Consider the following 26533-nt stretch of genomic DNA (forward strand, 5'->3'; position numbering starts at 1 on the left):
AACTGCTCTAATTCTCAGGAGAAAGTACATTAAACTTAAAAGCCCGCCATTTATTCAGAATTATGTATTTGACTTATTAGGAAGACTACTCATTCATGTTTTCCTTTGGTAACTTCCTTAGCTTATAAGTAATTTATTCACAGTTCAAGTATACCAAATGGCAAAGAGCTGTACACACTTTTCACTATTATTCAATTAACATTTATGATCTTACTTTTTTTATTATATAAACAGAACTGGTAAAGTAGAAAAAAAATGTCAAACCAGCCACCAGATCCAAAATTAGCATTTTATTCAGAACGTCAGGGTCAGAGGTGTATCATTTATATTCTGGTACACAATACAGAGGCAAAGCTGTTCTCAGAAGTCTCCCCAGTTTAAAAGCTCCTTTCTTTCCAACATACTGTATATTTACTCGTGCCACCAGTTTCAGGCCACCCCTTTCTTTTTTTTGGTACAAATTATGTAAAACGTTTGTGCTAAGAACTTTTCTCCCTCCCCAAACCAAAAAAAGAAAAACAAAAGAAAAAAATTGAGTACTCTAACTACAGTTCAACAATTGAATCAATGTCACTTGTTTGCAACCTGTATTGTAAATACTTTATCCATAACGAAAGATATAAACATGCAAAAACCTGAATCCATAGTCCAAATAATACATACACATGTTCTGAAGTTTCTGCACTTCTCCATAGACTATGCCAATAAAACATTATGTACACATACCATTTTTACAGTGAAGTGGGAAAAAAAATACCAGAAATTTAAAAAAAGGAAAAGAAAAAGTGTACATGGATTAAGACCAAAATGTGTCTAACATTCTAGTGTAAGAAAAAAAAAAATCAGTTCTGCTACAAACTGGTGATATGAAAACTCCCTTTATTTGCAACCAGCTGCATAAGTTTTAGAATTTTAGTGAAAAAAAAAATCCCCTAGCATCTAAAACTAGAAGTAATGTACATTTTTCAATCTCATGGTCTTCTTCCCTAGGTAATAAAATTGTTCCATGAGGTCTTCCCCCCCCCCCCCCATTTCCTTATTTTAATAAAAGCAATGCAATGTAACAAAAGCATGTTTGAAGCATATCATGGTTTAACTTACTCCTCCCTACCCCAACATATTTCATCTCTTTAATGCATTATTTCAGAAATCAGTACCATTAAAGCCTTAAACATAAAACTAATTCCGATCTGAAAAAGGTACAAAAAGGCACATAAAATCCCAGTGCTTCTGTACTGTAAAATTCAAGTGTAACTGAGCTCAATATTTCTTTTCCAAACAGCATTGGATTACTGATATTCCCACTGAGCCCAAATTGTTTTGCAGCCTATGCCAAAGCCTTCAGCAAGCACTTGTGCTAGTAGACTACAAAGTTAAAGCCTAGCTTCTGTATGCTTTTGGGGAATATCAGCTGAAATGTTTGTACTTGTCCAAAAAACAAAGTTCACTTTGAAGTTCAGTCATCACCTCCACCATACATATCAGCAAGTTTCTTGAAACGTGGGCCCCAGTCATTTAGGTAGTCGTAGTCTTGCTCACCACCACTACTTGAAGAGTTGAGAGAGCTCAAAGATCCAGCAGTAGAACCACTACCTTCATAGTCAAAGACTAAGAGGGAGTCATACGGTGGGGCTGTAGGGTCATTGTCAGCTGCTTTAAGTCCCTGAAATAAATAGGGAAAAAAGAGAAAGGTTTATATGCAATACAGAGAGCAGAAATGTAAGAATCTCTAGATTCAATTATACTAACTACTGTCTGAGAAAACCTCCTTCTTACTCTTATGAATTTCCTCAAATTTCACCTAATATAATGGCAGTAATATTTTTAATACCTGAACAAAAATATAAATAATTACACTTCCATTCCAATGGTCCGGTCGCTGGTGCTCAGTTACTGGACATTTAAGGCCTAATCCCAATTGTTCTTACAGGCACTGCAATGTCAAAAATTTCACATAAGATCATGTGTGGAAAAGACTTACCTGAAGAGACAGGGAGGCGGTGGGACACCGCGCTGGGAGCCGATCGTGCCACAAGTGAAACCGTGGCGGTCAGAGTCGCCGTGGCAAAAGATCAAAAGGAAAAAAAGGAGCAGAATCAGGAGGAGCTGGAAGCAGCTCCCGTGTCAACCTGGGGCCACTTTATAAGAGCATTCCGGGGCAGATTGGTCGGCCAGACGCCCAACACCGGGCTAAAAGACCCGGCAGAAGAGAAGCTCGGGGGACTGCAAGTAGAGCGAGCCCTCAACCAGCCAGAGCACTTGAATGTTTCCAGTGAGGGGACCTGCTGGGTACCCTGGAAAGGGGTCACAGTGGGGATGCAGGGCCAGAAAGGCCCCAAGAATCTACTTGCAGGGTCAACACGGACCGAGGAAAGCAGCAGCAACGACTGGAGTACAGCTGACCCAGCAGGGCCAGGACCTGGACACAGCTGATGGATGGTAGGTACCAAACCCAGGGAGGAGTCGACATGCCCGGGGATGGAATGCTGCCAAGACCAGACACCATGGGGACAAGGAGAAGTGGGGCTGTAGGAGATGCTCGGCTTAGAAGCATCACCATTAGCCTGTGGCCAAATACTCTGAGAGACCAAGCGCCAAGAAGGTTCAGAACATCAACCTCGACAACACAGGTGACAACATCGTGGTTGGTGGCATGTGGGGTGTAGGGGAGGTAGAGCCCCAAGAAGAAGGAACAATGGGAATGACCAAGGGAAAGCTCCAGAGGAGGTGGGACCAAACATCCGCCTCCTGATACAAACATAATCAAAGACTTGGCAGGCGAGGCACCTGGTGGACCGACCCAAAGTCACCCCAATATCCAGGCTATCCTGCCCAAGGAGCCATGGTAAGGTTCAAGAAGAACACACACGTGATGTTCAGGGGAAAGGCACGGGAGGCTACACCATGATATGGACATAACTGTCTCCAAATGGCAATCCAAAGCCCTTTTGTATAAAGCAAGGAATACACTCCTCTAAAAGAGTGGATTTCAAGGTCTACAACCTGTTCCCTGGGTATTTCTGTTTTTGGACCAAAGACCATCTACTACAGAAATGAACACACCATCCCGAAGCACAGACTAGAAACCTGGTTTCTTCCCCCTCATGGTTTGCAGGGTTGGTCACTCTCTTGCTTATGCTCCTTCTGGCTACATGTATCTTGTGTTTTCCCCTGCTCAGCCAAGGCTTTGTAGGTGCTAGAGCAGGGCAGATCTGGATTGCTTTTTTGTGCTTTAGGATACCATCTAAGCTATATCCCTGGTACTCCCAGAAAGAACCTCACCTACCTGTTCCTCCACGTGTGTGCTAACCCTGGAAATATTGTGGGGAAGCTGCTCTGAAGGTGTTCTCATCTCCATTCTCAGATGTGCTGGAAACAGAATGTGCTACTTAGAAGTAGCACATTGGAGTCACTGCCAGAACACAGTCACCCACTTTGTTTGCAAGTTCTGGCATGCTTGAGAGCACCTCCTCCTTAGACTGCTGTGGAATACAGAGGTACCCATACATACCTCATTTAGTGGTACCCATACATACCTCAATTCTACTTCACCTCCTTTCTATTTTAGGTACTTATGAGAAACATTTTAGATCAGGACAATTTCTCCCCCCTGAAGCCCCTTCCCTCCCTATTACTGTCAGACCCCGCTCTCCCTGAGCACATGGAAGTGAGGGGCAAACTTGAACACGCTAACCTTGAAATAAACATGCCTGTAGTAAGTTGCATATAGGTAAATTAAAATGAGTATCCCTAGACTTAGGTCATCCAGAACTGATGCATTTTCCCTTTAATAAATCTACTGAAATTTTAGCACAGCTACACTTTTAGGCAGCACTTTTGTACCTACTTCTATATAGTGCAAACTAAGCATGTTATTAGTCCAAAGCCAAAAGGCTCATGATTTACCATATTGTTGATTAGGCTGGGCCCCAGCAGAGTCAACTGTGTTTCAAGCCCTGGTGACCCCCTAGCTCAGCACTATTCAGTATGTGGGTATGTCCAGATGAGTGCACACATGCTTTTTCCCAGGGACAAATAGAAGACATACAATATGTGCTACTGTTACTTGTCTCCAGGGAATGCCCATGCACATGCGCTCTGGCATGTGGCAAGCTGCCTCAGGTGGGGTAGGGGAGGTTTGGGCCAGCACCTGGGCTAGCCCCAGCAACCTTTCCTGGGGTGCTGGGAACCTCCCAGGACTCCAGCAGCAGTGATCCAGCAGCAGGGAACCTGGCTGGTAGCCAGAGTGTGGCTCCTGCTGGCTGGGCTCTGGTTCTGGCCGAAGCAAGTACCAGCAGCGTGCGCCACTCCATTGTTTTCAGGCATTGGTTTTTCTGACACCAGCATCTGCCAGTGTGAACTGCCATCCCTCCCCCAACCCATGCTGCAAATTAGAAGTGTGGTGAACACCTTTATGTGTGACCACCCATGCCGACTAGGGGGAAGAAAAAAAAAAATTTCACCTTGTATTCATGTAAGTACAGTAGTCTGTCTGTCCATCTGGGCACAGACAGATTCATATATTATTCATACATACATACACACACATATTCATATACATATTACAGATACAGACACACACAGAGACCATGATCCATACATCTCACAACCTAAAATATAAACAAGATATGATAGAAGATCAGATGGTAGAGACAGAAAGAAACATTAAAAGATGTAGGTGCATGAGCATAAACTAGTTCCAATAACCCTTGTGAATAGTACTAGCCCTACCACTGAAATACAGCTAGTTATTGGTCCATCTGTACATTCCACGGGCAGGATTAGGTTAGTCAAATCATTAAGGGTGCCTATACACGAGCCTGGAGTAATTCCAGTGCATCAGACCAGACTTGATTAATTGAGTCTGCTGGAGCTGGCAATTACTGTGCTCCAGCAGCCTCGACTGTCTCCTGTATCAGCACCTACATGCTTCAAAATGGCAGTGGGGGTGCTTTATCTAAAGTTCAGTTGATGAGCTTTAGATAAAGCACCCCCACTACCATTTTGAAGCGGAGGGACACTGATACATGAGATGCTCTGGGCACTTTAGAGTCACTCTGAGCCACTCTAATTAAAGTGCCCTGCAACTCCCAGAGCATGTGTATAAACACCCTAAGAGATATTATATAGTGCCTTATTCAGCCCTTTTGTTACTCATTGAAAGAAGTGATACCACTTAATGACATAGGCTTGATGAGTTTACCACCATCATACAGAAGTTATCACATGGTTTTTACAAGCAAAAATAAATTTTACAAGATCAACACTCGATCTTAGCCAGAAGGCCAAGAAGCAGCACATGATGAAAGTCTGGATATGTGCTTTAAGGGTTTTTTCCTCTCATACTTGGGTTCCAAGATTATAACTTCTTCTGTTACTAAGTACTCAATCTATGAGACCACCAAACTGAGGTTGTAACAATTTTAAAATCCTGCCTCTACAGCTCAGCAACCCAGATTAAAATAATACCAACTCTCTCTTTCCTCCTCCCTAAAACAAAAAACCTCCAAAGCCTTAGCACTCTGAGTTTATTTTAATTATTTAATTATCTCTAGGTTTGAAAGGCTGGGTGGTAGAGCGAGTGAAAGATGTCTGACAAATTCAGCAGGCTAGAATTGCTTTGTTGGTGAAGCTTATTTTCAGAGTTGGAATTATAGGTAGAGCTGTTGCCAAATCTCGTTTGGGAGGGACATTTTTTTCCCCTAGAAGATGTCATTTTGCAACAAATATACAGCTAGAAACGTATCCTGGTTCCCTGCCTGGGCAAAATGTTTCATTTGCCTGCATTATGAAGACTCGTTTGGCTTAAATAGTAACATGGATTTTTGGGACAAGGTACCAAGGAGTGTGGAGCGCATCCCAGGATTTGATTAACAAGGATTTCCACTCTGGTGTCAACAAAAGTAAGTGACAGATTCTTTCAGATGCTAAGGCCACCTGCACGTGCCCAACATAAGGAGAGTGAGAATGTTCCACAGTCTACACGGTACTTCTCAACCCAAGCAAATAATCTGAAAGGGCTCCTCTGCTAGCCACTGGCATTATTTAGGGGCATGAAACATACATCTTGTGGGCCACCAGAAGTTGAGGCATGGCCTGACACACAATACGGGGCACTTGGGCCTTGGTGAACAAGACAATTGGTGGCAGGAGGGTGAGCAAGGGCTGATACAGCTCCACTCACCCTCTGAACACTTTGCCCATCGCTATCTGCCATTGTCCCAGCCCCTTGGTACTGCTGTATGTCCTAAAACTGAGCTAGAGCTGTGTCACTGGTGACAGCTCCAACTCCAGTACTGAACATGCAGTAGGAGCTGAAGCTGTGCCATGTATCCAAGGTCAAAGCCAGAGCTGCTACCACTGTATGCCAACAGGCGCTCTTTGGTTCAGATACGGCCAGGGGTTCAAGGTGAGTTTGAGTCCCCTGAGAGGAAAAAGAAATCCCTTGTAAAATCCCATTTTGGCTAGAACCCAGTGAAAGTATAAACAGGCAGGTGGAGAGAAGAATCTGTTGCTTTTCCTCTCTATCCCCCTTACCCCCAACACCACCCTAACCCTGACCCTCTCCTGCTGTCCTATGAAGCAGTACTCAGCTCTAGGAAGGAAAGCAGTACTTTATAGAAACGGCGGGCCTTATCCACTGTCTCTTAACAGCACTGGTGAGATCGGAGCAGCTCCCATGCCAACAATTCACACAATAGCTCCAGAATCCTCCCCCTGCCCCAGCCCCATCTGTAATTTCATGCTTTGAATGCTGCATGGCTGTAAAGGGCATTAGGACTGAAGGGATATAGTAAAAAAATGCTAGAATGTGTTAGAAGTCCCTACCAAAGCAAAATTTAAAAAAATACCTGCTCTAGAGGTCTAGCAGTGTCACTGTAAAGTGAAGGTTCAGCTGTGAACCTAATCACGTGTCTTCAAAAAAGTGGTAAAGTCGCCCTGCTCCCTTGTGTGGCTTCACTGGGACTACCTCAGGCCACAGCTCTAGGAGACTATAACTAAACCAGGGATAGGCAACCCCCAGTATGCATGCCAACTAGTGGAACATGAAGAGATTCTCCTCAGCACACTAGGAGGTGTGCTGAGGTAAAACGTTTAAAAAAATACATATTTTTTTAAGTTGCTGCTACGGGCTCTCCAGAGCAGCCACAGCTCCAAACACTGCGGCAGATACTGGGAGCAGGGTCAGGAGAATGCACACTGCATCCCTGCCTGCATTGTCTTAACTCTGCCCCCAAAGCCTGCCGTGGTGCTGGGAGCTTTTATGAAGCTTTGTAAAGCGCTCAACACCACCACAGAAGTCTGTATTTCCCTCTGCATATATGAAGGAAGCACGTGGCTGAAGGTGGCAGATCTCAGTAGTCTGTTGGTGCTGGTGCTGATTTCTGTGCTTTGCAAACTGAGAGTTTAATGTTGCGTATCATTCAGTTTATTTTGCTCTGTTAAATCGATTCATACCCAGTTGTTGCCGTCTCTCAAACCAGTTCATATTATTCAGTTTTTTTACTTTTTAAAAACAGCTCTTATTCAGTTTATTTTAATCTCTCTACTTTGCATTCCTAGATTTAAACATTTCATATTGTTAAATTTTTTGTGCGTTTTTCTGCTCTCAGTCTTCTTGGAAATACTTACCCAGATTTATACATACTTCAAATCATTTAGTTCTTTCTGATTTTCTGCTTTCTGTTTGCTTGTTTACATTGCTTGGCCTGCCTTTGGTTGCATAAACTTTAGGAAATTTTAGTTAGAAGGTATACAAAGGTAACATCCTCTCAGTTTCATTCCTCCATCCCCCCAGTTTCGGGCTATGGGCTGAAGAGGGAGAGGAGGATCGAGGCAGTCAACCAAAGACTGCAGCGCTGGTGTCATTGTGAAGGCATTGGTTTCCATGATCACAGTCTACTCTTTGGTGAGAGAGGCAGTGGTCTGCTGGGAAGAGATGGCCTTCACCTCACTCTGCTGGGGAGGAGGCTCTTCGCGGCCAGACTGGCCGACCTGGTCGGCCAAGCTTTTAGCTAAGCCCACTGGGGGATATGGGGACTACCACCACTATATGCCCACTGGGCAACTTTTGCAAATCCAGCAGGCTAAGACACTTAAGGGAACCTACCCCTACCCCAGCTCTGGAACAATCTGTGGGCAAGGCAAGAGCCCCCAAGGAGACACATACATGCCTGTACAGCAGTGCCAGGAGCTTGGGGAATAAACAGGAAGAACTGGTCCTACTGCTAAACAAGAATGACTATGATCTCATAGGGATAATTAAGACCTGGTGGGACTCCACCTATCACTGGGCCACAGGTATAGATGGCTATACCCTGTACAGGAGGGATCGTGTGGACAGAAGGTGCAGGGATGTAGCTCTCTATGTCAAGGAAAGCTACACATCCCTGCAAGCCAACACTGGCACAAGGGTGGATGACTGGAATCTCTCTGGGTTAAAATCCATAATGAACATGGCACAGGGGACACAATGGTGGGAGTCTACTATAGACTCTGAGTCAGGATCAAGAGCTCGACCAGGAATTTGCCAGGGAACTGGTTGAGTGAGGCTGCATGCTCCTGGTGCATGGCTGAAACGGGAGACTTCAATTACCCAGACATCTCACGGGAAGAGCACTCAGTCAAATCTTCATGTGCGTGGATGAGCTCAGACTCAAGAAGTCTATGGGTTGATGAGAGGCAAAGCGCTGCTCAACCTGGTACTGGCAACTGGGGACAACTTATATCAGTGACCTAATGATCAAAAGGAAGCTGGGAGACGGTGACCATGAGCTGATCACCTCTCACCATCCACCATAAAGCTGGCAAGTCAGTCAGCAATGCAGATGTCCTCGATTTCAGGGAAGCTGAACTGGACAAGCTCAGGAGGCTTGTTGGTGAGGCCCTAAGAGACCATGACCTAAAGGGAAGGGGAGTTCAAGATGAATGGTTGCTCCTCAAGGGAGCGATCCTGGAAGCACAAGAAATGTCTATCCTGTCTCGGAGGAAAGCGAACAAAAGGGCACAGCAGCCCCCTTGGCTCGCAAGGAACTAGTGGACCTCCTGCATCTAAAAAGAAAGAGCTATAAAGGATGGAAGGCTGGATCCACCTCAAAGGAGGAGTATTCTGTACTGTAGGGAGCAAGCCAGGAAAACCAAGGCTACAATTTGCTGATGACACTAAGAAGCGGGAGGACGTAGGCATGCTAGAAGGGAGGAATAGGCTGCAATCAGACCTAGACAGGTTACCGGGGTGGGCGGATGAGAACAGGATGGGATTCAACATTGGCAAGTGCAAGGTACTGCACCAGGGAAGGAAGAACCAGCACCATACCTACAGGCTGGGGAACTCCCTTCTCAGAGGCAGAAAAGGATCTTGGAGTCATCATTGATACCAAGATGAACATGGGCCAGCAGTGTGGGGATGCAGTCAGGAAGGCCAACCATACCTTGGCATGCATCCACAGATGCATCTCGAGCAGGTCCAAAGAGGTGATCCTCCCCCTCTATGTGACACTGGTCAGGCCGCAGCTGCAGTACTGCGTCCAGTTCTAGGTGCCGCACTTCAGGAGGGATGTAGACAACATGGAGAGGGTCCAGAGGAGGGCCACCTCGCATAATCAGGGGGCAGCAGGGCAGGCCCTACGAGGAGAGGCTAAGGAACCTAAACCTGTTCAGCCTCCACAAGAGAAGTGACTACCAGGGAGTGACTAGAAATAACAGTCACAAGCTGGCAGAGAGTAGATTCAGACTAGACATCAGGAGGCGCTACTTCACTGTCAGGGCGGCTAGGATCTGGAACCAACTTCCAAGCAAAGTGGTGCTAGGTCCTACCCTTGGGGTCTTTAAGAGGAGGATAGACACCTTGCCGGGGTCATTTGTCACCAGTACTCTTTCTTGCCATGGCAGGGGGGTGGACTTGATGATCTGCTCAGGTCCCTTCTGACCCTACTACCTATGTAACTGAACTCCAACTGGCTACACGTATCAAGCACAACAAAAAGTCCTTTTTTTTAGATACGTGGGGAGCCAGAGGAAAAGCAAGGGTAACACTGGACCCCTGATAAACCGTATGGGGCAGCTGACAACTGACACTCAGGAAAAAGACAACCTGCTTAATGGATTTTTTTGCGTTGGTTTTTCACCAGCCTCAAGGGACGGCCCTGATCAATATGGCACAGGACAGCCAGGGTAAGGAAGAATCGTTACCCATCATCAATGTGGACATGTGAAGGAACACTTTGAGAGGCTGGACACCAAGTCAGCCAGCCCAGCCAGTTTACACCCCAAGGTACTTAAGGAGCTTGCAAGCAGCATAGCTTAGCCACTGGCATGGATCTTTGAGAACCTGTGGTGCTCAGATGAAGTGCCCAAAGATTGGAAGAAGGCCAATGTGATGCCTATTGTCAAGAAAGAGAGAAAAGTAGATCCAAAGAACTACAGGCCCATCAGCCTGACCTCTATCCCAGGGAAGCTGTCAGAAAAAATTATCAAAAAGAGACCATTCTTGACAAACTGGCTGATGGAAACATCCTGAGGGATAGCCAGCACAGGTTTGTTGCAGGTAGGTCTTGCCTGACCAAATCTCATCTCCTTCAATGACTAGGTGACATATCACCTGGACAAGGGAGAAGAAATTGACGTCACATATCTTGATTTTAAAAAAGTCTTCAATCTGGTATCTCATGATCATCTCATGGAAAAACTGGCCAACTGTGGCCTCGGCTACATCAGTCTGATGGCTGGGGAATTGATTCCAAGGTCAAACCCAGAGAGTGGTAGTTGACAGAAGTCAATCGTTGTGGTATGCCATGACCAGGGGAGTCCCCCAACATTCTGTCCTTAGGCCTATACTCTTTAATATCTTCATTAATGATATGGACATTGGTATCAGAAGTGGACTGGCCAAGTTCGCTGATGACACCAAACTTTGGGGTAAAGCTTCCATGTCTGAGGACAGCATGACAGCCTCAGAAAATGGACAAAAACCTGATGGTGTTTAATACTGAAAAATGCAAGGTACTTCACCATGGGAAGAAAAACTCGCAGCATGCTTATAGGCTCAGCAGTATTACGCTTAATAGCACTGCACCCATCGGGCCTCGATCACACGGTCCCTCACCGCCCAGCCCTGGATTTTGATGGTAACCATTCGCTCTGTCCCTCAAAGGTATGGGGCCACTGTCTCCTACCTTGGGTGGTCTTCTCCCCTCCTAATCCTGCCTGCCACAACTTTGATGATGCATCAGTGGTGGAGGGCTCTGACCGTCCAATTCCGGCTACCCCCGGCCGAGGCGTGATGTTCTTTGTGAGGCTCCAACCTCCCCTGTACCTTGCCCTATACCCAACCCCAACGGCGTGCTTCTGTTGTTGTTGGCGGCCAACCCTCTCTATATGTGGGGTCTTCCTGGTTCCCACTGGAATCAGGATGAGGGCTAAGTAACCCTAGGCCCCCTAACTCTTGAGCCCTTAGTAGCCCTGTCTCACTTCCACTCCGGTGTCCAGGGTAAAATAACAATTAACGCAACAAAAGGAAAAGAGACTGGCACCACGATTGTTTGCCCCTTCTCAATACTCCCTTGGTCACTACCCTGGAGCGCCTAGTAGTGGCGTGCTCCCCTTCACCAACTACCCCCCTAGTGCTACCTCCCTTAGCCCGTGGTGTATTCAAATGCGTGTCCGCCCTCGACGTCCCTCAGCAAAGGAACCTTCCCTCGATGGGCTCCCTCCTGGGTCCTGTCCCGGGCGTGAGGGTCTTAACTGGTTGATTGGCTACCTCCTTTCCAGATGATCCGCCGGCCCCAGTCTCCATTGATGAGGTCCCTCCTGTAGGCTCTCTTCGTGGCCCGAGGGTTATATACAGCCTGGATACCTGCGTCCTTCTCAGTCTGGCAGCAGCGTCTCTACATGGGAGCAGCTCCAGACCCTTTTCTGTCCTGTGAGCAGCGTTCCACTTTAAAAAAACCGCAGCTAACGAGCCGCGCAGGTCCCACCGCTGCTTCCAGCTCTGCCGCGGTTCCTGCAGCCGGTAGGATGTTTTTGCTCATTCCCCCTTTCTTTTCATTCTCCCTGGGGTGTATTGTCCCCCAGGCCTCCCCTTAGCCCTTCGGGGCTCATATCTTCCCCTTGCCCCGGGACAAGCACCATGGCTGAAAGGGACTTGGGGGTTATGATTGACCACAAGATGAATATGAGCCACCAATGTGATGTTGCAGCTGGTAAAAGCGAGCAAAACTCTGGCTTGCATCCATAGATGCTTCTCAAGCAAATCCCGGGATGTCATCTTCCCACTGTACTCGGCCTTGGTGAGGCCACAGCTGGAGTACTGCATCCAATTCTGGGCTCCGCAATTTAAAAAGGATGTGGAGAAGCTTGAGAGAGTCCAGAGGAGAGCCATGTGCATGAAAACAGGCCTTATGATGACAGGCTGAGAGCTATGGGACTCTTCAGCCTGCAAAAGTGCAGATTCAAGGGGGACCTGGTGACTGCCTATACATATAAGGGGTGTACATCAGGATCTGGGGGAACGCTCATTTACCAGAGCGCCCGAAGGGGTGACAAGGTCGAACAGTCACAAACTCCTCCAAGACCATTTCAGGCTGGACATAAGGAAGAACTTTACTGTCTGATCCCCCAAGGCCTGGAACAGACTGCCGCCAGAGGTGGTTTAAGCACCTACTCTGGACTCCTTTAAGAGACATTTATCTTGCTGGGATCCTGTGACCCCAGCTGACTGGGCAGAGGGCTGGACTCGATCTCCCAAGGTCCCTTCCAGCCCTAATGTCTATAAAATCTATGAAACATTCTGTCACCAGGTTTTATATTGTTACCAGGTTTCAAATTTTTAGAAAACCTGGTATTTCCTTTTTTAAAAAAAGAGCAACTTTTATGATTATTAACTATATAAATATGCAGTGCGTCCTCCCATGTACAGTGCCATCCTGGTTTTGTCTCTCTCGCATGCCGGCACTCTGACATCTCACAAGGTAGACATTACCCTTTTTTTGGCATGACAGCCAAAAGTGTTGACTACCCCTGAACTAAATGCTCAATACTTTCCCACAGAAACCAGTGGTCAGACACATTGTTGAGCAAGGCTACAAAGCAAGATAGTCCTCAACTGAAATAGATGGAAGACAGAGAAGGAAATCCCCCCGAGACGCAATTCTTTTTTACTGCTTCTGAACCACTTCCTCATGTAGCTCCAAGCTTAAAGGCTCAATCTACTCCTTGAGTTTTTAGAATATTGAACAAATACCCTACGCTATAAACTCTGAGAAGCTTATCAGGGAAATGGCCACATAGAGGACTGAAATGTAGAGGGCACAGTAAATAGAGCTCACCAGTCTTTTCAGCCCTGAAATTCCTTCCACTAGATTGGCAGTGTTTTCTGTAAGGCTATCAACTGAAGGATCTATTTCAGCAGGCATTGACGAGAAATAATATGTCTGCCAAAATTCACTAGGACTTAGTGAAGAGTTTGAGTTGAATGTGAGGCCCCTGTCAAGCCTCTCACTCTTAAATTAGTTTTAACTATGCTTTATGTACTGACAAAATTCTCCTCCCGACAGAAACGATTATCTGAAGGATCGAGTACCTCACTGGAGGTTATCCTTTTACAGTAGAATTTGTCTGATATAGTATAAGAGATCTTAATCTAAACTGAATATTGTAGGTTTAATCACATAACTGACTACTGTACAGGCACTGATTTTCTAGAAACAGCCTATATAGCTAAACTCCTGGACACATTCATGGAGAGATGAGGCTTAAGGTATAAACCTAAAGCAAACTGTATGGTAGCAGCTGTACATCTGAAAGTACAGAAGCAACCAGATGGTACATTAAAAAAGCAGGCATTTGAAGGTGTGGCAAATTTAGCCCAGATTCATCCAGAAACAGATCTGCCAATGCTGGGACAGGTACAAATTGTTTTTAGGGGCTGTCATGCATTCATACTTTTTAAAAATATGACACAGTTTGACATGCCACTGGTTATCCCATTTCTATGCCTGTAGTCTAGTCGCTGGTTCAAGCCATCTAGTTTTGGGATAAACTCAACCAAGAAATGCTTTGATTTTCAGATGGTAAAACTTGCAACTGAGCAAGTTATTAATGGTTTGTGAATTATCTGATCAGAATAACTGTAATTTTTTTCATGCTCTCAGTTTTTCATTCAAGCAGCCCTAATAAGGACACAGAAGTAAGGGGAAATTGTAAAAAGGCTGTAATTGGTGTAGGTCTCATTTGACCTGTCAATGACTTAAAGAATCTCTTGAAGTAGAAACAGAATTTTATTTACTAGACTACAACTATACCGCTAAATATTTTCCTTTTCAGCCAGACCCCTTAAGCTTGCTCAAGGCAACAGGATGTGGATGACCAAGGAGGAAGAAAAAAGGCTATTTCAGCCTATGAAGTTGTGCAAAAATACTAGAATCAGAGATATCTTGTAAAAGGTATTCACAAAGCTGGCCTGGAGCAGAACAGACTTTGCTGTAGTTTTCAGAGCTGATTGTGCACAAGCCCAGGGGGCTCGATGTGATGCACTTGAGGGTGCTGAGACTCTCAGAGTTGGCTGATGTGATTGCAGAGCCGCTGGCCATTATCTTTGAAAACTTGTGGTGATAGGGAGTGGTCCCATACAATTGGAAAAGAGCAAATATAGTGCCCATCTTTAAGAAAGGGAGGAAGGATTCAGGGAACTATAGACCAGTCAGCCTCACCTCAGTCTCCAGAAAAGTCATGGAACAGGTCTTCAAGGAATCAATTTCTAAGCACTTGGAGAAGAAGGTGATTAGGAACAGTCAGCATGGATTCACCAGGGGCAAGTTGTGCCTGATCAACATGACTGCCTTCTACAACAAGACGATTGGCTCTATGGATATGAGGAGAGCAGTGGACATGATATACCTTGACTTTAGCAAAGTACACTCCCATGATGTTCTTGCAAGCAAGCTAAGGAAGTACAGGTTAGATTAATGGAATATAAGGTGGTTAGAAAACTGGCTGGATCCTTGGCCTCAGAGGGTAGTAATCAATGGCTCAATGTCTATTTGGTAGCCGGTATCAAGTGGAATGCCCCAGGGGTTGGCCCTGGGGCCGGTTTTATTCAATGTCTTCATCAGTGATCTGGAAGATAGGGCAGAGTGCAACCACAGGAAGTTTGCATATGACACCAAGCTGGGGAGAACAGCAGATATGCTGAAGGATAGGGCTAGGATTCTGAGAGACCTATACAAATTGGAGGATTGGATCAAATGAAATATCATGAAGTTCAGTAAGGGAAAGTGCAAAGTCCTGCACTTAGGACAGCACAATCCCATGCACTGGTACAGACTGACTGGCTAAGCTGCAGCTCTGCAGAAAAAAGGACCTGGGGGTTAAAGTGGACAATAAACGGAATATAAGCCAACAGCATGCCCTTGCTGCAAAGACGACTAACAGCATACTGGCCTGCATTAAATAGGAGCATTTCCAGCAGACTGAAGCAAGTGATTCTTCCCCTCTATTTGGCATTGGTGAGGCCACATCTGGAGCACTGTGTCCAGTTGCACATGACTTGTGAGGAGAGGATAAAGGAACTGGGTTTATTTAGTCTGGAGAAGAGATGACTGAGCGGGAATATAATACCTGAAGAGTAGTTACATGGAAAACAGCAAAATAAGGAGCAATGGTTTCAAGTTGCAGCAGGGGAAGTTTAGGTTAGGTATTAGGGAAAAAATCTCTCACAAGGAGGGTAGTAATGCACTGGAACAGGCTACACAGAGAGATTGCTGAATCTCCATTCTTGGAGGTTTTTAAGACCTGGTTAGACAAAGCCTTGGCTGGGATGATACAGCTGGGGATGATCATGCTTTGAGAAGGGGGGTTGAACTAGATGATCTCTTGAAGTCCCGTCAAATCCTAATTTTCCCTGATTTTATGATCCTGCCTCTGGATGCCCAGCTTGTGAATCTGACCCAGGATCGCTCAGCAGACATCCATAGACAAAAACAACTTTCCTACCCAACTGTGGAAAGACTCTGTCAGACATGTCCAACGTGAAGCCCACATTACAAACTCAATAACCTTTTCTCAAACTGAAAGTTGGCTTTTCCTGGTTTAGAATCTACAGCTAGTAGTGGATAAAACAGAACTGTTGGCTCCACTGAGTTTATAATATAGTACTGCCAGGGAAGATTCATTGTTCCAGAGGCTGCACTTAATGTGCAAACTACTGCCTTGAGAAAAGGAACCTAGAGGTAGCATATATTTAATACAGCAGCTCTTCAAAGACAACAGACTTTTTCCCTTCAGTTTGGCAAAATATTTTTGCAGAGCACACATTTAACAATGAGCTATTTTTGCCCCTCTGTTGCTAAACTTTCATCAAATTGATCCCACCTACCAGATACTTTTGTAATCCGTTCATATGCTCCATGACTAACTAGCCTTTTTTTTTTTTTAATTATTTTTTTAAAATGTGTTCATTACCGCAAGGAGTCACAGTTCAATGGAGCCAATAGGGTCATATGGACTTGGATTTCCCTTCTGAAGAATCAAAAGATGTTCAATGGATGGATAAACTGCCTGAACTGCAGAGTTACAAACTTTACAAAGATATGCCAAGTTGAAACGTTTCTGTCTGTCCTCGTTAGTTACTACGTCTACTGTTAACAGAAGACAAAGGAGAAAGGACAGAGTTTTTACCCAAAGGCCACATGACAGAGGAGTTTCAGTGACCTTAAAATTATCTATATTAAATAGCTATAATGTTCTTATTTTATTTATTAACAAGTGAAAGACATCTGTAAATGACAGAGTACTGAATGGAAACTGAGAATGGTTTTGAGCTTCTATTTTCATTAATTCCAATTTTTAATCAGATTGCATAAACTTCTGGTAAGGAGAGAAAGAAGAAAGGAAAAATAAAAAAAAGATCGAATCAACCTACCTAAAAACGGGAGGTTTTTTGACAAGAGAATACACTGAAGGACCTGATCCTGCAACAATATCTAGTATCAGCTGTTAACAGCAACAGACTTTAAAACGAATTGAGGATCCCCACCACCTTATGGGACAAGGTATTAGTTATTGATGTAAATTTACTTTCCTTCTGGTTGGATCTTCTGTTGATTAGAAATGTATCTTTAGCCATAAGCACTTTACCACACTACAATTTGTCTAATATTTCTACTACAGACATGGAGAAGATTTGTTGGGGGGGGGGAAGTAGCAACTCCAGTTCAATACTGACTAAACAAAACCACTGCAAGGTATGTTTAATTTGTGCTATCAAGCAAATCTTAAAGGACTAAGTGTTAATATTATATTTCACATTCTGTAGGTCATGCTTTTAAAAAAAAATCATATCTACAGAGGTTTCTTAATACCACATGACTTACTTCAATTGACTTGTTTGTACACTGGTCTGGAAGAAAAGATTCAACCCCCCCATCCTTTAAATTAGACATTCATCTGCCCATTGAAACAAAGAAAATAAGAAGTCCCCAAGGTAATTTTGGTTATTTGCCTGCAAAGCACATTATGATGATAAATCATGACTGAAATTGTTTTAATTTAGAAACAGGCTACGTTGTTAACTGTAACTTTATAAACATTTCCAAAATATTTTAATAGCATTTCATATTTGTAACAGCTGTTTTCAGCTGACAAGCCATTAGAACAGTACACCAGACTCACTGACAACATCTGATCAGGTTAGGTAAATTTAATGCAACTGATGACAATTAGGTGGTAATATATTACGCAAGAAATAAACAATCTATGGTGTCAAGGGAAAGAGGGCAAAAGTTGATTTGGTAGGTATTCTCTTTCTGTTATATTTTGGGATTTGGTAGCAAGAATGGGGGGGGGAAAATCACATAATTTCTTTCTAAAAATAACAATCTTTCTCAATCCAAAATAAATTAGCTATATTACTTTTCTCTGGAATTCAGGAAGGATTCAGGTTTTCTTCATTTTTATTTATTTTTGGAGAAGCTTTATAAGATTAAGCCATCTCCAATTTCTAGCCCTTAAAAGAGTTCTTTTGCAACTGAAGATAACTGGCTCATTTGCTGGTTGGTCAAGCATAACATTGTGGCACTGGGGATCTCTGACTGGATGCCACAGTGTTTAAAAAGAAAAAAAATCCAGTGAACTTTTTTGCAGCTAGACTCCACATCTACAATACCTGCTTGGATCAGAACTGATTAGAGTGTCTTCAATTTAGATAGCAGTCTTACTTGCACAACATAATCCTTGCCATCATCACTACCAACATTTTAATAAGATTCTTCATGCAGAAAATAGATTGGTGAAAAATTCTTGTACAGGAATTCTAGAGCTGTGGACCAAGGGGCCAGTTTTACCAGTTATGGGATCAAGAATTTAAGTCTCTCTCCATTCTTCACTGTTACTTTATTTAGGGCTTGTGCAAGCAACTTTTCATCTCTTTTGGATGGTCAGAGTCTTCACTTGGGATAACTGACTTGTAAATACAATTTCCTTGCAGCCACTAAGTTTGGGTTCTTGCTTTTACAGCAAATTGCATTGAAGTCAAGGATGAGTAACTTATACAACTACTGAGAGAGCTTGCCTAAACTTTGAACCCAGTGCTTTTCACATCAAAAGTCAGGATCATGCTCTCAGACCAACAATCTCCTGTAGTGTCCACAAAGCAGATACTCTTGTCTGAAGACAAGACCTCCTTTGCTGTTTAGATTCTCATGTGTTAAGCCGCTGATCCTGCAATGGTAATAATATCTGCATGGTCAGTAACGAGGCAACACAAAGACTTCCCACAGGCTGTCCTTTTTCTTGAAACCTATGGCCTTTTGGGGAGAAGTCCTTTTGGGGTTACTGGTGTTTTGCTGTTCATTGGTATTAAAGGAACCAGGGAAAGAACCCGAATGTACAGCTTCTGCATTCAGTTGGGAGGTACAGAACGTTGCTGGAAAGGAACCACGTAGAGAGACAGGAACTCTGTCTTATGTTTCTCATAAATGACTGAGGTCTGGGCCAAACTGGGGTGCAGCTTTGGTTTTTGGTATTAATGCTTCCCCTAGTGTTTTTAGAAGGGAACTAGCACCCCTTTACTTTTCATCTGATATCCTGATTATAAACTTAAGAGATTACCAGGAATTTGAAAAGATGTCTGCCAGTTTCCCAAACAGATTAACTCTCTTTTTGCATACTTAAGGAAATACTTGAGGAAGTATTAGGGACCTTATTCTAAAATAAAATCTTGATTTTTGTTTTGTTTAAACCACAAGACATTTTTTCCTTATGCCTCCAGTAACAAATGGTGGTGTGTAGTTGCCCAGAAGACATTCAATGCAAAGACCATCCTTGAACTTTGAGGCAGAGTTCAATGGCAGGGATCCATTTTCTTCCCATTCCTTCCCTGCACAGAGTGTGTGTGGGGGGGAGTGGGGGGGAGGGATGGGGAGCAAGGGGGTTAAGTTAGTTAAAATAGCCAGATAGTTAAAATATTTGTATTTTTGATACTAGAGTCAAAGATTCATCAGAATACACATATGTAGAGCAGGCTTAGGTTTGGAAAGCCTGAAGCATAAGCTTCTAATTGAAGGAAGGGCAGCAGAGCCACTGATGTTTCCTCACACCTATTTAATATGCAGCCTAGGACCCTCCTTTATTGGGATTCCTTCCCAGGGAAATCCTGGCGCTACTTCCTATAGCAGATATATAACTACATAGAGTGGAGAGACTGATATGTGTAGCCTCCCCTCTATCTCCAAGCCCCATCCCTGCTAGCCAGAAATGAATATAGCCACAAATGAGTATAATCCTTTGAAGCTCCTAAAATTGCTGCCTTGCACTTATTTTGCTGTTCTGGAACAGGGTAAAGGGATCATGTACAGAGGTCTTGTACTGGAAGATCTGGACAGCTGGAACTTCAATCTAGGGATTCTGCTACTGAGGACAGAAGGCTGGAACCAAAATGGCGTCACTACTGGTGAAAAACTAATTGAAATGATGGAACAAATGGTTTAGGAGAAGTCCAACCTCCAACTTGTTTAACTGGCAAAACTTCTGGTAGTTGAAAATCAAGAGCAGGACTTGGTCCTGAAGCCTAAGCAACAATGCTGAATAGCCTGAGTTCAAGAAAGAAAAGGGGGAAGATGGAGATATGACGTGCTAGAATAATGCACTGGAGTCAGTTTTAAAAAGGAAGGTGTGTTGAAAACCTCAGCCTAAAGAGCTTAAAAAGGATTATAGACTGTTATAAAGACTTAAACATAAACATGTTTTTATTTAATTTTTTGCATATTCAAAGGTAACTAACTTGTACTTGCAGTAGTACCCATGACAATACTTACATTACTAAAAGTTTACTCATGCAAATGAAAGGTAGCTGGAATATTCCTCTACTTTGCAAAATAAAAAAGGGTGCAACAGTGAGATATTGCTCACATATAATGAGAGCTGTTAATGAAATTAGTGCTTCTGTATCTGTACTATAGCATGGATATGTGAGGTTAAAGCGAGGGGCCATCTATTATTTCAGTTAAGAATGCACATAGGCACAATACATCACTACAAGACATCAGGGCATGACAGTATAAACACACAGGAACTATGTCACAAGAAGAACTGAATGATCAGTTCATAAATAATTTATAAGAGGTTAGATTATCTCTAGGTTTTTAAGTTGACTAGAAGTGTTAAACTCCCCAGCCCTTCCCCTGCTGTATTTCTACTGGGCTGATTCAGGAATGCTCAGACAATGGGACGGGAGGGAAAGCAAGCGCTATTTGTACAAAAACTCAATCTTCTGAGTAGGATTGATATAAAAAGAGGAGGAGACTTGGTTCTGTCTGCTCACGAGCTCAGGAATGTTAAACGTGTCATTTAGCCTATGGCGCTAGTAGATGAGCTGCTAATTCAGGGGCAGGGCTTGCTGTCAAAATCCATGGTATAGCAACCCCACTGGGGACGTGTGTTGGCAGCAGGGGGTTGAGGGATAGTCACAACACCTCTTGTAGTTCCCTGATGCTGCTTGCTCTGCTACTGCTAGGTTCAGGTCTGGTTCCCAAGGAACCCTGGATTTCAGATATGGCTTGTGGGGGCCAGGAGAGTTCAACATCCCTGCTCTAGCTGGTCAGGCATGCATGGAAACGGTGAACAGAGTGCAGTAGCTTACCCATCCCTCCTTCATAGCACAAGGCGGACTAAGAAGTCTACTCTCTGCTAATATTACCTCAATAGTTTTTTCAAAACAGCAGTTGCTGTGTACAAAAACATTTGTAGGATACAGAACTGAAAGAGGAGTGAATCACTGTATAGAGTGATTTTGCTTCAGAAGTCAAATCAATGATCATATGAGCATTTTTGCAGTATCTGCCCTGCTCAAGTCAGTCACCTTAATCCATATATTCAACCAAAATCAGAGAATGTCATTTACAAGCATGCCACATTTTCATACCCCAGTTTATTTTTCTTCTTATGCTGATGATTATTTACTATTGTTTCTGTACCAAATAGAAAGCATAAAGAACACACTGAACGGTCTTTTAAGTTCTACAGAGACAAGGTCTGTTTACAAGTGATGAAAAAATATTATGAAGAAATTTTTCTTTGAAAACCTAACAATATATGGTATATTCTGAATCTTAGTTTACTCAGATCTGTCTTTTGTTACTCTGAATGAATCTGAGAAAGCAGAGAAACTCGTAAAGCTCACTGACAAGGCAAGTACTTAAAACACTTACATAACATTTAATTTAGCTGCCCTGTTGACTAATCTTATTCGATGAAACCCTTTCGGTCTTTTTGAACGTATTGAATTTCAACTATTATCTGGATTCAAAGGGCAACGTGTAAGGAAAAGCAAGATGAACTTCTTCCATTATTAAATTAATCTGAATTAATACGTGAATTTAGGCTAAAGTATAATTTTGTTAGTCAATTTATTACTTGGAACCCATGGAATAATCCCTCTTGGAGATATTGTGGTTACGGCTGATAACATATTATGAATGTAATTAATACAAATGTACAAAAGTTAATTGGTATATCTTTCCTTTCTGTTTGAATGAGTTAATTAAATTTGTCTGCACTTAGAAGGGACATATTTACTTCTATCTAGCAAGATAATTTTAATTGTATAAGCAAGTTTTAAAAAGTTATTATGTTCTAAATGTAATAGCTATTCATGCAGAGTGCAATTATCAACATATAAAAAGCCGATCAAATCTTGCAAGGACACCGTTTTTTTCTTTTTTACCTCATTAATGAAATCTCCGATGTCCCCAGGATGAGGAGCAGCTGATCTGACTGGGTACTGAGGTTCTGCATGGATTGGTCTTTCATCAAGCCGTCTGATTCCAACAGGTTTGATGGCATCTGGTTCTACTGTGTCAGGCTGCTGAAGCTGGCTTAAATCATAATCCTATAAAATGTGAAACAAAGACAATGAGTCAGGATAATTTAAAATAAGAGGAAAAACCAGAAGGAAAATAAAATAATAAGGACATTTTCTGCAAAAGACAGATACCTTTAGAGGAACATTTATGGAAAGTACTTCCACATTCACATCCCAATAGAAATTCACCAGTTACACAATATTCTATCAATCTTTCTATCATTTCTTTCATACTCTTTTTTTTATCTACCTTTGCAATATTATTCCAGCTATCTGTATCCCATCAGTTTGTAAAGCAGATCATCAATTTCCCATCAAGAAACAAGAATTTGGAATAGTATTCTTAAGTGACTAAGCAGCTTTCCTAGTACAGTATACGTTGATTTGCTGCATAAAGCGAAGCTGACAAAACTGACTCATATTTTTTAGAACAAATAAATGTCAGGCACACTTATTCTGTGACAAAAACAAGTGCAGAGCTCTGCACAGTTTTATAATTCATTCAGAGAATGAGTTTAAGACTGCTTGCTGATTTCATGTGGCTTCCTTAATATGAAAGCCAAAGGGGGAAAATGTCACGCAAAGTACAAAGCTTCCCAGATTTGGCCTTAATTCTAATCACTTTCTGAAGATTACTCTTGGATCTGATCATTAACTACTTGATTCTGCAGTTTCAAAATCTAGCTGACTGGTAACACTAGCAGAGCATTAAAATTCTATGTCTGTGGAAGCAAGGAACCCTTTAACTATCTTAAATCCATAAACGTTCAACTAGAGAAGACTGACTGAGGCTGTATTTGAGCTGCTGCTATTATTGTTTGTATTATATTAGTGCCTAGGAGCCATAGTCATTCACTCCATTGCATTGGGCACTGTACATACGGCAAAAAGCCAACCCCTGCCTCTCGAATTTACAAATCAAAGCTAAGCTCATAAAATGTACGCCAAACCTGTCCCTTGTGTACAAACAGTCAAAGCAACCTTACTGCTCTGTTTCATGCCAGCTGACCACTGACCCATGATCCATTTCCAGCAGTCAGGTGTCCCTGAAGCCAAATTCCCAAGTTCTTAGTCAGATCCCATCTTCTTCCCCATAGTGGGAATTAGGTGCTGAGAGGTGTGGAAATAGCGCTATGACACTGAGGCTATTTTGGGAAATCCTCATGTACCAGGATCCATTGGCTCTTTTGCTTCACTGGTTTGGGAACTGGAATTTAAGTCATCTTTTGCAGAGCAACGTGCTCCATCTCTCTTTCATTCTAATTAAACAAAGATATAATTCTTTAAAATGACAGCCCTAGTTATACTTCCAGAAATGGTATGTAGTAAGTTAAAATGTGCCTAGTGTATTTCTTAAAAGTGTTAAACATCCCATAATATCATTTAACAACTCTACTTTTCAACAGAAGAAGTCAGTATTTAAAGATTATTAACTTGTAAATCTTATCTTTCTGGACACAGGTTCCTCCTTGTATAGAGGGTTATATTTTTAAAAGTTTCTCAGTGATTTTGGCACCTAAGTTCCACTGGTTTTTAATGCAGCACAAGTGCTTTTGACAATGCTATCAAATGACTCCTCTGGAAAAGACTCATGCTATTAAGTAGGCAGACAGACAGGTCAAGGCTGGTTTGTTAGGGAGAACTGTGTTAGAGTACTGTATATACTACCTCCCTTACTTTGCTGTTCAGGGGATGACAGCTTTTATAGCAACAAATATGTAGTCAAACAAGTGAAGCAGTTCTGGGAATGGAGTTGCATATGCTTGAAATTTGTCATCTGTTTTCTAATTAGATTGTTAGCTCCTTGGGGCAGTGACTGTGTCTTCTTCTCTACAACCCTTAACATGTCAAATAGAATAATAAGGTAATTTGTACTGAATAGTTAAAACTGATAAGAAGTAAGAAAAAATGAAGAAAGAGCTCCTAATACTCTCCCCCCGCTCCCCTTTTTGGGAGGAGGGGGTTAAGTAAACTACTTTAAGAATGAGAGGAAAATTTAAATTTTGGAAAAATTAAACATGGAATATAAATATGCTTCTCATACCTGTAGAGAAGACATATGGGGAAAAACATTAATGGGGAAGGACAGACAAATTCCCTGATTTTTATACTAAACATTTCCACAGAGCAGAATTCAAACAAGAATAATTAATGTTGCTTTGATGCAACTCTGAGACCCTTTATGATGCAACTCTGAGACCCTCTACATTTTAATTTATTATTATAAAGTAAAAAAAAACCAACAAAAAACCAAACAGTTCTTTTTAAATAGAAACCATACCAGCAATGCAATATCAAACAACCAAACATAATATTTTCATTTTTTTCCCTGTTAAGTTTCCAAGCAGCCCTGAGCGCTACAGTTAAAAAGGTTATTACTAATCTTCAGCGGGCAATACGAATGCCACACCACTTCTTCCACACATACCTGACCCTGCCTTCGCAGGGTTAGTAATACTTCCTTGCCTGCTTTCCTCCTCTGAAAACTCATATATCTTTGGAATGACACTATCAAAGCAGGCACATAACATTCACCAAATGCATACATTTTGCCTATTACTCTAGGTTCTAGGATCTCATTTAAATTAATGCCAATTACATGTTAACTGTGTAAGGCTGTTGCCTTGGTGCTTTAAGAAGTTAGGCAGCCTGTTGAGCCGCAGGCAGGTGGGGTTCAAGGCCTAATTGGAAAGTCAGCTGACCCAGGGGCCAGCAGGTGAGGCCTGGTCTGATCAAGTGGATCACCCGACTGAATGAGGGCTGGGCTTAGACAGGGTCTGAGAGCAGAGCGGGGTAATTTCAAAATTTTGGGGGCTACCCTATGATAGAGGTCCACACCGCTTCAAATAATTCAGAATTTCTGCACAAACACAAGAACACAGCAGCCCTCAGAATAACTGTTCTTTACATCCTTCCTGAACAGGGATCTGAACAAAAGATGTTAATTGCAGAATGGAGAACCTTACATCAAGAATAAGTTATCTGAAGCTAATTCTGCTCAATTGTATTTAATTGCAAGAACAAACAGGGAAAAAGAAAATGGCTTAAAACACCCCATGTTATTTAAGACTTTATAGTTTAAAAATAAAATCCTGAAAATCACAAACATGAAGCCAGCATAAGACATGGGACGCAAGAGATTTGTACTCAACTTGCCTGTGTCATGAAACAGACAAGACATCTGTGTTAGCAAAAACCTCTGATCAATCTTCAAGGATAGTCTCAAGCAGAGACAGTCAATACAGTTAACCTCAGGGGTGACAAATTAATGGAAAATTGTGGAATATATGAGAAAAAGGACACAAGCAGGGGTAGATAAAAGTCTCTACACTTTCTACAATTCTAGGATTGCAGAAAAAAACTTCTAGAAACTTCAGTTTGCTCTCAGATCCTCTGAAGTCAAGGGGGTAATCAGGGAGTGAAGTAAAGCAGTTTGGTCCTATTCAGTGAATATTTCTGACTAGAGGCTGGATTACTTGATCAACAGAAGCAGCATATGATGCCTGCCAAATGTTTTGTGAGTTTTGTTTTGCTTGCCATCATCTTTTCTAACTTTTATGTAGCCTGAGCTGATACAATTCCTAAATTAACACCCTCCTCCCCACCACCCCTTAGTGCTTGGACACCATTTAAATCAAACAGATTTATTTGGGGACTTGGCATCTCATTTCCCAATACGCCTTCAGATTAGGCTCAATAGAAAGAACCCATGAAAGTAGTAGTACTGGTATCATGCCAACAAAATTCTCAATCCAGATCTTCATAGGTAAGAGAATACCGGATACCATCAACTTGAAATATTTTACCTTTCATCACTATTAAATACTGAAATAAGTTAGCTAAAGGCAGATTTTTTCAGGTTTGTCCATGTAGTGCACCTGACACCCCTTTGTGCACTGACAGTCTTACTGTTTTGTTCACAGAGGCTCCGGTCTCATGGAATAGCATCTTTAGTATTGTGGCTCACGCCCAGCAAAAGAACCCAACAACAAAGCAAAAAACCCCCCACAACTTTACCCTAAGCATTTTTGTAATAAGAAAGGATTAAAAAAAAGAAAATAAGGATATATTAAAAAGAAACTATCAGAAAAAATAGCCTTTTTAAACTGAGATAATTAAAAAATAAGCAAGTTTATGGTGTCCTTTTAAATCATGGATAGTAGTGACTTTATTAGCTTC

At 42.5% G+C, this 26533-nt stretch overlaps 1 protein-coding gene across 1 annotated transcript in view; it reads right to left on the reverse strand.

Moving 5' to 3' along the window:
* Positions 1 to 275: 275 nt before the first annotated feature.
* The window catches only part of CDH2 (cadherin 2), a 190546-nt gene continuing 164288 nt past the window's right edge, over positions 276 to 26533 (reverse strand). The window contains exons 15-16 of the mRNA XM_090039866.1: positions 22217 to 22381; positions 276 to 1663 (exon numbers count right to left, since the gene is read on the reverse strand). Of these exons, the coding sequence (XP_089895992.1) occupies positions 1457 to 1663; positions 22217 to 22381 (372 nt within the window). The 3' untranslated portion in view covers positions 276 to 1456. The remainder of the gene's footprint in view (positions 1664 to 22216; positions 22382 to 26533) is intronic.

This window comes from Crocodylus siamensis, chromosome 3 (genome assembly GCF_052110815.1).
Source record: "Crocodylus siamensis isolate JL-2025a chromosome 3, ASM5211081v1, whole genome shotgun sequence".
In the NCBI taxonomy this organism is placed as follows: Eukaryota; Metazoa; Chordata; order Crocodylia; family Crocodylidae; genus Crocodylus; species Crocodylus siamensis.